The sequence below is a fragment of the Macaca mulatta genome, chromosome 16 (genome assembly GCF_049350105.2).
Source record: "Macaca mulatta isolate MMU2019108-1 chromosome 16, T2T-MMU8v2.0, whole genome shotgun sequence".
In the NCBI taxonomy this organism is placed as follows: domain Eukaryota; kingdom Metazoa; phylum Chordata; class Mammalia; order Primates; family Cercopithecidae; genus Macaca; species Macaca mulatta.
In genome coordinates, this window is record NC_133421.1 from 7951118 (window position 1) to 7965435 (window position 14318).

At 56.0% G+C, this 14318-nt stretch overlaps 1 protein-coding gene across 2 annotated transcripts in view; it reads right to left on the reverse strand.

Annotated features, from left to right (window-relative positions):
* Positions 1 to 14318, reverse strand: part of PITPNM3 (PITPNM family member 3) — a 104442-nt gene that overhangs the window by 14576 nt on the left and 75548 nt on the right. For both annotated transcript variants that reach the window (XM_015118392.3, XM_077970103.1), the window contains exons 7-13: positions 10362 to 10551; positions 9794 to 9916; positions 8847 to 9031; positions 5772 to 5947; positions 3982 to 4152; positions 2497 to 2691; positions 1598 to 1746 (exon numbers count right to left, since the gene is read on the reverse strand). In XM_015118392.3, the coding sequence (XP_014973878.1) occupies positions 1598 to 1746; positions 2497 to 2691; positions 3982 to 4152; positions 5772 to 5947; positions 8847 to 9031; positions 9794 to 9916; positions 10362 to 10551 (1189 nt within the window). The remainder of the gene's footprint in view (positions 1 to 1597; positions 1747 to 2496; positions 2692 to 3981; positions 4153 to 5771; positions 5948 to 8846; positions 9032 to 9793; positions 9917 to 10361; positions 10552 to 14318) is intronic.

Here is a 14318-nt window from a genome sequence, read left to right on the forward strand (position 1 = left end):
CTTGAGTCCTGATCCCAGCCCCTCCTCCCTTCTTGAGGACATTGCTCCAGCCATGCTCCCCTGTCAATCCCGCAGCGCTGATTAGACTCCCTCTGCTAGATCACTCTCCTTAGCATTCAAATACGCACAATATTGCCCATCTTAAAAAAATGCTCTCTTGGACTCCTCATGCCTCTCCAGTGACCGCCATGTCCCTGCTGTCCTTCACAGCAGCACTCACAGAGGACTTAGCCCATACACTGTCAGCTCCTTCCTCACCTGATCCCTCCTGCACCCACTCCAGTCAGGCTTCTTCTCAATCATTATACGGAAGCCATTCTTGCCAAGGCCCCAGTGACTCCCACCCCACCTATCTCCGGGGTCCTCTCCCTGCACTCTCTGGGTGCTCCAACCTCACGGATGTCCTCTTCTCTCCTTCAGTGGCTTCTCCTCCTCTTCCCGGGGGAGCTCCAGGACTCATCTCTGAACTGCCCTCTCTGTAGGAGCTCCCTTGGTCTGGCACCCATCACCAGTTTTAAATGCCATCCAAGCTCTGATGACACCCACATTTTTCTCTGGAATCCTGATGTCTTCTCTAAGTTCCAGACTCCTCTACTCCCTTCCATCCCAGCACCTCAGAGGCATCTCACACTTCACATATGCAGACCAGTGGTGGATGTGCCACGTGGGGGCACAGGTTTGCGCTGGAGCACCCTGGCCTGGGTGCCACCGGCGGGGAACCCACTTCCAGCCTAGCACACTCTCTCCCACCCCCAAGAACCTACAAACAAAACTCACTTTCCTCCGCCCCCTGCCCAGCCCTGCTCTTCCCCAAGTACAGGAAATGGCACCACCTTAGTCATTCAAGTGAGAAACAGGACGTTCTGGGTCCCCTCTTTCTCCTACAATGCGGTCATCTGCAAGTGCTCGCACCGTAACGCAAATCTTGCCACTCTGTGGAAATCTTGCCTTCACTCCCTGTCCTAGTCCAAGCCTCCTGTCTAAGCTGGACCCCCGCACTGGCCTCACAACAGGCCTCATGGTTCCTCTCCTGCCCTGAAAACAGCAACCTCAGCCTCAGGGTTTCCTTCAAAAAACACAAGCCTGTTGCTACTTTTCCCTTGCTCACAGCCCTGTAACGGCTTCCCATTGAACTCAATATAAAACCATACCCCCAACCTTGGCCATCGCAGCTGTTCATGAACGTCATGACCCCTACCAGCTCCCCAGACTCCCTCCCGACCAGGCTGTCCTCTGGGCACCGGCCTTTCTGCTATACCTTCTGTTCTGCAGATGAGACCACTGAGACCCAGTGGGGAGTGGGAACTGACTACTCCAGTCTCCAAGTTGAAACACTGGGACATTCTCCTATGTAGTTTATATTTAATTTTCGAGAATGTACCATACCATCAGTCACCCAGGAGCCAATGTCTTTATGAAGCCCATTCTCTGGTCATGTCACTCCCCACTCACGTAGGTGCTCCAATGCCTTCCCCATGCTCTTAGGATCAAGGCCAAAAGCTGAACAGGGTCTGCAGGAATAGCTTCCTCTCCAGCTGGAGAAGGGCGGTACCCCCTCGCGGTGGCTGTGGGCAGGCCCACGACTGCGCAGTGGTACCTGTCTCAGGATGAAGGCCACCACGTCCGTGGACTCCCAGTAGCTGGCGTGGAAGAGGTGGGGCAGGGCCACGGTGGGGAAGGCCGTGAGGACATCAGGGCAGTACAGGGCGTAGTCGATCCTCTTGCTTCCCCACCACTTGGCTGTGACTGTGGGTCGGAGAGGAAGGTGAGGGTGTGTGGCCAGCCCAGGGCCTCCCTCGAGGGGCAGTGGGGTCTCCCATTGCCCAGACCAGTGGTGGATGTGTCGCGTGGGGCACAGGTTTGGGCTGGCGCACCCTGGCCTGAAGGAGGCCTGGGGAATGCGCTGCTCTTCCTCTTTCCTTCTCAAAACCCACCCGCCCTCCGCTAAGATGTACCCACCAAGCCTGTGCCCAGGAAGGAGGGCCAGACCCACAGAGACGTCCACAGTCTCACCCAGGGCTGCCGCTCAGTGGCAGTTGCCAGTGGGCTCTGCCTGAAGTCGGGGTGGAGACTATGTCTGGAGGTTCAGGACTTCCTTAATGGTCAGAGGTCAGAGCCCTGCCCAGGTTCAGAGGTCAGGGCTCTGTTTGAGGTCAAAGCTCAGACCCCGTCAGGAATCAGGGGTCACTGCTCTCTTCAAGGTCAGAGCTCTGATTTGAGGCAGGGTCAGCGTTCAGGGCTCTGTCCAGGGTCAGAGGTCAAGGTTCCTCCAAGGTCAGAGCTCAGTCTGGGGCCAGAGTGAGGATGTGGACCGATGCTGGATCTCCACCAGCAGACGCCCGGCTCTCTAAAGGCAGAAGCTGCCCCCAGGACTTCCTTCACCCTCTCCCCACCCAAGGACCTACCCTCAGCAGCTCTAGCAGTGACCCAGCAACCACCTAGAGGAAGGCTCCCCTCCCCCGAGTCCAGGCAGGGCCCCAAAAGGACCTCACTCACTGCGGGAGGCCCCCATGGGCGCCATGCTGTCCGAGGACTCCGAGCTTTCGCTGTGGGAACTTCCCTCGCTCATCCTCCGTCCTGGGCGCCGGAACCTCAAGGCCTGGCGGGGCGAGGCAGGGGCATCCGGAAGCGGCGGGCTGTCCCGGGAGCCGCCCTCCAGGAAGAGGGGGCTGTGCGTGTGTAGGGCATCAGCTGGAGGGGGAGTTTCAAGGTCAGGCTGAGTCACGTGTCTCCAGCAGAGCTGCCCACTCAGCGCCAGCCCTGTGCTAGGTGGGAGGCTGGGCACTTGGAAGAGCCAGCCCTGGCCCTGCTCACTTGCCAGCCCAGCAGGCACCTGCCCTTCTCACTGTGCCCACCCCACCAGCCCCCTGAGCCTGAAGGGACCCCGTTGCCACAGCACATCGCCGCATTTACCTCCCTGCAGCTGTGAGTTACGCAGAGTCCCAGCCATCACCTCTGCCCCCAATAAAGCTGCAGAGGGAGCGTCTGGGACATTGCCCCAAAAGCACCAGCTGAGGTCCCAGAAGTGACTCACAGCCATGTCCTCTCTTACCCAACTCCTCCCCTGCGCCACAACGGATGGAGGCTGCCTCTGGAAGGGAATGGGGACTCCTGCCAGAGAGCTAGGATAGCCTCAGGGGAGGGAGGGGAGCCCCCTGACCAAAGAGGGACCCGTGGGGGAGGGGGTTTCCAGCCTAGCCGACCTAGTGAAGCTCCAGGAAGGCAGGGATTTGGAAACAAAGGCTCCATTGAATTAGGGGTGAGGAAGGCATGGTTTTTAATCCTGAATCAGCCCCAAGCACAGCTCCCCCATCCCTGACATAAACCTCTGAGCAGGCTTAGGCTAAACGTCCTCAAGTAGGGCGTGGAGCCAAGGCTCTGATTTCTAAGCTGCTGACTGTCCATTACAGGCCTCCCATCGATGACACACTCGATCCATGCCCGGGTCACCCCACTTGACCCTGGAGGCCACTGGCTCTTCGCCAAACCACCTGCCCTCACTCCTTCTGTTCTCCCCACCTAGAAGATCTCAGCCCTCATCCTCTAGCTCTTCCCCACCTGTCCAAATGCACCTCCCCTGTCTGGACCCTAATCAAAGGCCACCTCTTCCATCAAGCCCACCAGGACGGCACACTTTCTGCCCTACCCCTCCAGAGTCCAGGCTGGGCACTCACAAATAGCTTGGAGCACGGATCCCTGGACCTGCCATCGGGTCTGAAAGCTCAAGTGTTACACCAGCCCTGGCCACAGGAGTGCATCCGGGAGCCTGTTGGGGGACAGAGCCTGGGTCTCTGAGCCCCAATATGCCTCAGATGGAGCAGGTGCTTAGCACAGGTGGGCGACTCTGAAGACAGGGGAGTCAGCTAACCTTCTGTTCTCACAGCCCCTGCTCAGGTGAGCTCGCTGAGAGCTTGGAGGGGCTGAAGGGGCTGGGGCCCCACCTCCAGCTCAGCACACTCTCTCCCACCCCCAAGAACCTACCGAGGAGGAGGGACTGCCCATCGCCCAGTGGGAACCTCTGGTAGCGAGGCACGCTGACAGGCGGCACCAGGTGGAACTTAGGCTCCAGCAGTGGCTCAAGCCGTGAGGCAGAGGGGTCTGCGCAATGGAAGAAGCTGTAGACCTGGCTGCAGGCAGGACGCACCTGGAAGCCTGGGGTGAGTGGGAAGACAGAAGGAAGCCCCTTTCTAATACCTGCTCCCTGGGCCCTAGGAGGCTCACTGGAGTGTAGCCTGGAGTAGCCTCCTCCCCTCTCAAGAGCCTCCCCGGGCTCCCTGCTCCCCACGGGAACAAAGCCGTTACGTTCAGTTTGTCTCCCCACCCAGGAGTGCAGTGATAGGCACTCAGCACTGCAGCCGTGGTGCACAGCTGCCCTTCCTCAATCAGGCTTGCAGCTTTCCTTTCTCTGTGCCTTTGCTCAAACCATCCCTTCTCCTTGCGGGCCTTCCCTCCACCATTTCCATGGGGCAACTCCTTTAGATTCTTCCGGTTTTCACTCAGTTACCACCTGACCTAGGAAGCCAACCCAGGTTCCTTCAGGCAGGTCAGCTGCCCCTTCCGCAGGCCTCACAGCTGTAAACACTCCATTCCCAGGCCTGCTGCTGCGGAGTTCCAGGTTTGCCAGAGTTGGTGGAACACGTCTCTCGCTGACCAGCAGGTGTCTCCACTGAGGCCTCCACCTCATCGGCGGGCCTCCCTGTCCTTCTAGAACAGGGACTGGACCCTTTAGCATCCCGGAAGCCCTAGGGTTCACTAGTGACATTGAGGGCAACCATGGAGTTCTGCCTCCGCGCCTCCATTTCTACCAGAACCCTTCCCACTTTATCTGTTCCATATCGTAGTTCAGCAGTAAACTCTGGCCAAAAGCATGGATCTGTGGATACCCAAGGTGCCCTGCAGCCTCAGACGGTCTGTGCTTCAGTCCTTAAGAGTCACGGCTACCCTCCCCACCCCCATGCCCGCTGGTGCCAATCACCTGGTGTGTACATTTTTAGAGGAGCAGGAAAAGGCATTCAAGGTTACAGGTATTAGCTTAGCCGGGCGCGGTGGCTCACGCCTGTAATCCCAGCAATTTGGGAGGCCGAGGCGGGCGGATCTCTTGAGGTCAGGAGTTCGAGACCAGCCTGGCCAACATGGTGAAACTCCATCTCTACCAAAAATACAAAAATTAGCCAGGCGTCATGGTGGGCGCCTGTAATCCCAGCTACTAAAGAGGCTGAGGCAGGAAAATTGCTTTAACCCAGGAGGCAGAGGTTGCAGTGAGCTGAGATCGCGCCACTGCACTCCAGCCTGGGCGATAGAGTGAGACTCCATCTCAAAAAAAAAAAAAAAAAAAAAAGGTTGCAGGTATTGTGTAGAGCAAAGGCACTTGCGGTGGTCCTGGGGCTATGCGGGGGTGGGTGGTGAGACCAGCCTGGCAGTCGTGTCTGTCTCAGTACAGGAGAAGGAGAGGGTGGGAGGCAAGAGGGTGAATATTCTGTCTTCTCTTCCCCATAGGGTATGACCACCGGACAATGGGGTCACAAAGAGCCAGGGGCACTTGATATGGAGAGTGAAATCCATCTGAAGCTGCCTCACCTTCGTCCTGTGGTCCTGTGGCGGGAGGGAATCGGCTCCTCTCTCCCTCCACCCTCTCTCCTCTCTTTCCACCTATCCCAACTCTGTGACCCTCCTGTCCCCATCCCCGACTCCACTCCCCTCATTCCGAGGCCCTGACACGGTGGCCCTAGTGACACACGGGCACCTCAGGCCCCCACCCACACCATCCCTACCGTCCAGCCCAGGCAGCACCGTCCTCCGCATGGCCAGGACCAGGCCCAGTGGCGAGCCAAAGAGGAAGAAGTCGGACACATCGAAGTCAAAGCGGCCCAGGCTGACCTCGGGGAGCTGTGGCCCTGCCGCCGCCGCCGGGGTCTCAGACTCATCCTTTAGCACGCTGGAGTGGATGCTGTGGAGGGAGGAGGATGCAGGGCAGGGCAGGTCAGGGAAGGACCGAGAATGCGGGAGTGTTCACTCAGCAGCACAGCCTGAATTCTGAGCACAGAGTGCCCAACCCTCCATCTCTGGGACGGGGCTGAGAGTCCACCTACTGCACACCACCTACAGTCAGCACTGGCCACCAAGGCCTGGCTGATATTTGACTAGAAAAGGAATCAACAAACTTTTTCTGCAAAGGGCCAGAGTCAGTATTTCAGACTTCGTGAACTGTGTGGTCTCCATTGCATCTAGTTAACTCTGCCGTTGCAGCACGAACGCGCCCATGGACAGTGATTAAATATGCATGGCTTGGATCCAATAAAATGTTACTTACAGAAACAGGATGAGCACCTGGGGCGCCCGAGCATCCTACACACCGGCAGGCCTGCCTCATCACGCTGGCTTTGTGATGGCCACGCTGAGGATTCCTGCACTGTGTATCAGACAAGCCCAGCCTGCCCAGCACCCAGCTGGCTAACGTCAGTTCTGTTCTGCTGGCATCAGGGCTTTCATCCTAACTCCCGTTCCAGGCAACCCGCAGACACAGATGCAAACAGCTTGGTCTCCCCACCCCCAGCCCCAGCCCACAGATGAAGTAGAGCTTAAGGAGAAAAATGTGAGACACACAGAATTCCAACCATTTCCAACCCAGGTGCCCACTGCCGCGGGAAGAATCCGAGTTACGTTCAGCCACAGACCCAGAGTAGGGCGCTGAGAATCAGAAGGAAACCTGGGCACCTTCCTTACCTTCCAGCCAGCATTAGCTACAGCTTGAAGTGAATCGATTAACTGAATGCAAAGCAACTAAACTACTTGAGTTAGAGGAGAACAAACTTTAGAAAGAGCCATTGAAATCGTGGGGACAAGGGCCCTACCCTTGGGAGTGAGCGAGTCGGCAAAGTTGAATCCTCAGTCCCCACACTCCCTCCTGCCTCTCGCAGTGTGAGCATCTCACAGTGAGACGATGACTCTGATGTTTAACAATACATATTTCATGTACAGCGTGGTCCCTAAACACACGCCAACTACTTAATTGCCAGAGAAACCACTATCTGTCCCTGCACCAGAGGGGAAAGCTGGCTGTGTCAGACCAGCTCCTGGAAGCCTCCAACTTCTCGTCACTCTCCCAATTTGGGGCTCTCCTAAAGGATTTTTCAAGGATGAACCAGGAATGTTGAGATTTGTTTTCACCTTGCAAGCCTCACTAGAAGGTAGCTGCTTTTCTGAAGGATCATCTGTCAGCAAGGCTTTAAACATTCAGAGATTTCAATGGGCAGAGCCTTTGACCTAGTAACTCTTCCTCCAGGAGTCCATCCAAATATAATCACCCTAATATACACGCTAATGTTTATGCACAAAAATGTTCACTGTAGGGCTATTTATACTGCTAAGGAATTGGAAATAGCCAAAATGCCTAATTATAGGGATTAAGTAAACTGATCTCCATTCACTCGATATTATATTGCCATTAAGAATATTTATCAAAGGCCGGGCGCGGTGGCTCAAGCCTGTAATCCCAGCACTTTGGGAGGCCGAGACGGGCGGATCACGAGGTCAGGAGATGGAGACCATCCTGGCTAACACGGTGAAACCCCGTCTCTACTAAGAAATACAAAAAACTAGCCGGGCGAGGTGGCAGGCGCCTGTAGTCCCAGCTAATTGGGAGGCTGAGGCCGGAGAATGGCGTGAACTCGGGCGGCGGAGCTTGCAGTGAGCTGAGATCCGGCCACTGCACTCCAGCCTGGGCGACAGAGCGAGACTCCGTCTCAAAAAAAAAAAAAAAAAAAAAAGAATATTTATCAAGTATTTTTAATTATATCAGGAAAAGATCACAATGTAAAGGGTTTTTTGTGTTTTTTTTTTAAGTAAAACGATCTTAAAAGCATGTAGAAGGAAATAGTCTCAATGTTAACAGTGAGACGATTGGCTTCCTCTGGGTGGTGAGATGATATATTTTCCAAATGTTGTAATGACCTCAAGGTACCACTTGGGTAAGGAGGAAGGAGGAAGAAAGGAAGAAGAGCGCCGAGGCGCAAAGGAAACAGAAAGAGGCTTTCCTTCCAATTGGGGTCCAAGTTCAATTAATTTGTAAGCTGAATTAATGTGCAGATAATGTGTTTAGCCCATATTGATGAGCATGTCTCTTCTAGAAAGGTAAAGGGTAGGCAGTTCTGTAGAGGAAACTGCCTGGCCCACAAACAAAAGTGTGTTGGATTAGAAAGCACTGAACGTGGGATAGGGAGACCAGAATGACGATCCCAGCTCTTCCCTTACTAGCCGCGTGACCCCTACTTGGCCCTCTCTTTCCCTGTGAGAAATAACAACGCACACCTAGGGTGACTCACAAAAAATAGTCACAGCCGTTATTCCACCAGGTTCTTAAAACCATGCAGTGAAGCAGGCTGGGCAGCATTTATCTTTTTGCAGAAGAAAAGCCGAGGCTCAGAAAAAGACGACTGTTCCCAGTCTCTCTGCAAGTCCGAGTAAGGCAGGGACAGGGACCAGGTTCCAGAGTCTCAGTACAGGGCTGATGGCAAGTAGCCTCGGTCCCTCAGTGCAGGGCCAACGACGAGTGGCCTCGGTCCCTCAGTGCAGGGCAGATGGCCAGTGGCCTCGGTCCCTCAGTGCAGGGCCGACGGCGAGTGGCCTTGGTCCCTCAGTGCAGGGCGGATGGCCAGTGGCCTCGGTCCCTCAGTGCAGGGCGGATGGCCAGTGGCCTCGGTCCCAGCATTTCAATGCTTATCTATGGGCCCCCACGGAAGGGCCTGGGACATATGACTGGTCACAGCCCTCCCAGTTGACTCTGAGCCAAGGTCTTCTTGCTTCTGGGTGCTTTGACAGAATGCAAGCAGGGGACAGGGAGGGGCTACCTTGAGAGGAAGGCATGATGCTGGGTGATGGCCTGGCAGTCATAGGTGGAGGAGTCGCTCTGTTTCCGTGGCAACGGCCTCTTGGGCTCCTCATCCTCCAACCCACTGGAGATGTCAATGTTGCTTTTGCTGAGACGCTTGCTGCTGGCCAGGCTGCAATCTTCCTCCACCGCAACTGGGGTGTCCTTTGGGACCGAACAGGGGACAGGAGAAAAAAGGACTGTTGTCACGGGAGACTCTGGGGCCCTGTCTCCTCCCCTCAAGCACAAACCAACCCCTTCATCCTAAGATGTGAGGTGCTACCCTTCTTCCAAAAGACACAGGAAGCCACGTCATAATCATGGTAGGATTTTAGGCATAGGCTCTCTCCCGCATCCACAGGATTGACATTCCCGCTGGGACGCTGGACGGCTGTCGAAGGAGCCAAATCCAGCTCTCCGGGCCTCAGTTTCCACACCTGTCATAATAATCCTCTGCTACTCTTATGGGATTAGGAATACACTTCTTCTTTTTCTTTTTTTTTTTTTTTTTCTTTTTTGAAACAGAGTCTCCCTCTGTCACCCAGGCTGGAGTACAGTGGTACGATCTTGGCTCACTGCAAACTCCGCCTCCTGGGTTTAAGTGATTCTCATGCCTCAGCCTCCCGAGTAGCTGGGATTACAGGTGCGCACCACCATGCCCGGCTAATTTTTGTATTTAGTAGAGACGGGATTTCACCATGTTGGCCAGGCTAGTCTCAAACTCCTGACCTCAAGTGATCTGCCCAACTCGGCCTCCCAAAGTGCTGGGATTACAGGCATGAGCCACTGCGCCCAGCCGGATTATGATACACTTCTTTGTAACCTGGATGTCATGATGCCAACGTGAAGAACCAGCACTGTCTCCCTGAGGGGCGGGCCCTACCTCTGTGGGCACAGCCCTCCCGCAGTCTTGCCCCCCAGCCGTACCTGGGTGCTGCTGATGCTCCCCTTCCGGCTGCTGCTGGCAGGGCTGTCCCCTGAGGGCCCTGCACTGTAGCAGATGGCATCGAAGGCCAGGAGGCCCCCTACACAGTCCCCGATGAGACATACCTAGAAGAGATGCAGCTGGGACTGCAGGCCTGCCCATTGCTGACCCCTCACCCCACACCCGGCCAGAGCAGTGCTGCCTCCTCACAGGAGAATGAGAACTCGTTCTTGGGAGGCATTGAGAGAGCCCAATTGGGAAACAGTGTGCAAACTGGGGGGTCAGGGTTGACGTCGGCCCAGGTCAGCCCAAGGACGGGGAGAAGGCTATTCTCAGGGGTCAGACTTGGGCTGGAGAGCAGCATGGGCTCAGAATCAGAACTCAGACTGTTGGCCTCCGTTTTTCCATCTGTAAAATGAGGGCAAACTCAGAGATCTCAAAAGCCGACTTTGAGCTCAGAGGCTGATTCGAGAACAGCCTGGCCTTGTTCTTTTCAGTAGATCCCAGCCTCTCTCCCAGGCAGGGGCCGGAACGGGGGAGGGGAGAGGAGGGGAGGGCGGGCTGTCCTACCTGCCCACTGAAGCCGATCCCATCGGAGGACTTCAGGAACTCTCTGTAGACCTGGTTGGCTCGCTCGATGACGGTGGCGACAGCGTCCTGGTACTGCGGGGAGGAGATGGCCAACAGGGGAAGGGCGGCCAGAGGGACGTGGTCCTGGCTGCTGCTGAGGCAGCCCTCATCGTGGCTGTAGGGGTTCAGGCTGCAGATAGGGGGCCCAAGGTGAGCCCAGCCAGGATCGGGCAGGTTGGCAGGTTTGGGGCTGAGAATCAGGCAGAAGAGAGCGCATACTGGCCCGGAATTGGGCTCCTGGGACCCTTCAGGAAGACCCAGGCGGGAGCCTGGTGACACAGAACACAGGCAGTGTGGGGAGGAGAGGGGAAGAGGATTCAAGCCTACGCTGACTCCCTGTGTGTCCTTCCTGTGTTGGCCATGGGTGTGGGTCCTGGGGTCCCTGTGACTGTGGTCTCTATTGCCCTCTTCTGCATGGCCCCAAAGGATACCCCAATCATAGAGGAAGAAGTCAGCTGAGGAGTCAGCTAGTGTGGAACATATCATCATGGCAGACTTCCTGGAGGAGGTGGGGCTTGAACTAGGCCTCATGGAAGGCTTTGAAGAAGCTGGGAAAGGAGGAGACAGGGCATGCCAGGCTTGGGGTTCACATGTTGGCCACAGCTTGGAGCTGGGCACACGGCTACAGACATGATGTGTTCACTGTGTCACTGGGAGAAGATCAGAGCTTTCATTAGCTTTGCAGAAAGTTCTGTGACCCCAGAGGGGGCTGAGAGCCTGCCCAACAGTGTCCAGTCAGCAGATTGTCCAGACTTTGCATTGGTGCCCTCAACTCCCTACCTTCCCACTAGGAAATGCCTCCCTCTCTGGGCAGCTCAGACTCACTTGAGACCAGTGCCTCCGAGTCACCTGCCCCTGCCTCTGCCCCAGCCTCTGCTTCTGTTCCCTGGGGCTTCCGACCCAGGTGCATTGTCGGACCTGGCTGGTTAGGAAGGACCATAGCGGGAGGCTGGGAACTCTCCACCCCTGTCCAGAGCCTGCCCTTCCCCCTTAGCCCAAGCTCAGGCTGATGGAGCCCAATGCAGATCCCACTGGCACTCGACAGAATCTGGGGCAGGTGACAGGGCTCGAGCACTCTCAGCAGGTGGCAGAGTCCTCGTGGTGTACAAGGTTGGCCCTGTCAGCCATTCCTCATCTCCAAAGAACACAAATTAGAGGAAACAGGCCTCGATTGCAGCGGAGAGATTTTAATTAGCTGAGAAAGAGCTCCCTCCCAGCCGTGATTACGGGGTGATGAATGGCCCTGGCAAGGAGCTGCCTGGGGGAGAACTAAGCTCCCTCCTGCCGGCCCGCGAATGGCTGGGCCATCCGTCTTCCTGGAGATAGAGGTGACCCAGCTCTGGAGGTCAGATGTCCTGGGGACAGGTAGAGGGGTTCCTGAGATGGATGATGAACTTGCACAGTGAAGTCCTGGACTGGCAGAGTGACAAGGGAACATGCTATGCCACCAGCTAGGCAGTGAGCAGGTGTCAGAGATGCAGATTCCGGGGCACCTCCCTCCTGAATCAGCCACCGCCCGGGGGAGGCCTGGACATCTCGCAGTTTAACAAGAATCACACCAGGGATTTGGGCAATTAGCCAGGTTGCGGAATTACGGACCTAATCTCCTTCCTTCCTTCCAACTCTGATGGAGATCTGCCCGCAATTCCTGGTGGTGTCCAAGGAATGCAGATAAATCAGAGTCTCTGACTTTCCCCCTATCCAGAGGGGGAAAAGGAAGGCCCAGGGAAGGGAAGGGGCTTGCCCATGCTCTCTCCCAACCAGCTGGAAGCTCCAGGGCAGGGGACTCTGGCCCTCCCCGCACGGAGCCCTCCTCAGAGCCACATCTGACTGAGAACAGTGGCTCCCATTCTCCTGGGGAATCGGGGGTGCGGTGTGCCCCACACACCTGGCACCCTGCTAGGGGCCTCTTCCCACCTTCCCCAGCTCCGGAGCCCCAGGGTATGAGGGCCCTGCCTGAGGGCTGGGCTCTGCAGCGGCCCCAAGTCTCTGGCAGGGTCCTGTGAGGGGGAGAGGCAGAATGGAGGTGCAGAGGCCTCCCTCCTGCCCCCGACTGAAAGTTCCCAGCTGCCAGCCCCAGCGATCTGCCAAATACCTACAGGATTTGGGCCCTGCAGGCATTTGGGTCATTTTTTACACATATGACTGCTGAGAATCTAGGTATCCACTCGGCCCAGGCACTTACTTTTAGCTAGTTCAACAGGACAGGTAGGCGGGGAGCACTGCAGTCCTCAGGGCCTAGAGCAGTGGGTGGAGCTCCCAGAGGCCCCACACCCTGGAGGTCCCCTCAGTTTGTCCCCCACAGGTACCAGGGCCCACAGTGGGCAAGGATATGCTAGCGTCAGCAGTGAGCAAGCTACCCGGCGCTCAGCCAGCCCTTCTGTGCACACATCCGTCCCTCCTTTCTCCCCACCAGCTGGGTTCCCTACTGTGAGCTGGAAGTCTCCCTCCCCAGCCCACTCTCCACCTGCAGAGAGAGCCCCTCTTCCAGCCAGGAGGAAGATGATGTGAGTGACAGCTAGCATCCCCGAGGCTGGCATCCCCATGGTTAGCATCTCCGAGGCTGGTATCTGCATGGCTAGTATCCCTGAGGCTAGCATCGCATCTCCAAGGCTGGCATCCCCATGGCTAGATCCCCACAGCTAGTATCTCCAAGGCTGGCATCCCCATCGCTGGATCTCTAAGGCTGGCATCCCTATGGCTAGTATCCCCAAGCTTGGCATCCCCATAGCTAGTATCCCCGAGGCTAGTATCCCTATGGCTAGATCCCCACAGCTGGCATCACCAAGGCTGGCATCCCCAAGGTTAGCATCCCCAAGGCTGGCATCCCCAAGGTTAGCATCCCCAAGGCTGGCATCCCCATAGCTAGTATCCCCAAGGCTAGTATCCCCATGGCTGGATCCCCACAGCAGGCATCCCTAAGGCTGGCATCCCCATGGCTAGTATTCCCAAGACTAGTATCCCCAAGGCTGGCATCCCCATGGCTGGATCTCTAAGGCTGGCATCCCTATGGCTAGTATCCCCAAGCTTGGTATCCCCATAGCTAGTATCCCCGAGGCTAGTATCCCCATGGCTGGATCCCCACAGCTGGCATCCCTGAGGCTGGCATCCCCAAGGCTAGCATCCCCAAGGCTGGCATCCTCAAGGCTAGTATCCCCGAGGCTAGTATCCCCATGGCTGGATCCCCACAGCTGGCATCCCTAAGGTTGGCATCCCCAAGGCTGGCATCCCCAAGACTGGCATCCCTATGCACTTTCTACGTTTTGGACACTGTGTTGAGTGCTTCACACACATTAGCACACAGACTCTTCACAGCCACCCTGAGAGGTTATTTACTAAGGCTACCTTCATTGTATAGATTAGGAAACTGAGATAAGGAGAGGTTCAACACGTTCCCCTGATCACACAGCCAGGATTCAGATCCATGCGGCCTGAGAGCCCACACACTTAGCCATGGTATGCAAACCCAAAAGTCACTGCTCCAGGAAGTCCTCTCTGGCCTTTCTCGGAGAGCCCACAGTGCCCTGTTCCTCCTCCATCACAGCACTGTGATATCATGAGGTAGACAGATAGATCAGACAGATAGATAGATAGATAGATAGATAGATAGATAGATAGATAGATAGATAGATAGACAGACAGACAGAGATAATGGATGGATGGATAGATGGATGGATAGAGTGATGAGGATGGATGGATAGATGGACGGATGGATGGATGGATGGATGAATACCTAGATAAATAGAAAGAGAGAGAGAGAGAGAGAGAGAGAGAGAGAGAATAGATAGATAGGTTTGTCCAAAGTTCCTGGCTCCCGTAGCCGTTGTTATAATGTTGGGGCATTTAGGCCTTGGAAAACAGAATCAATCTCTCTCTGTCTCTCTCTCTGACATTCTC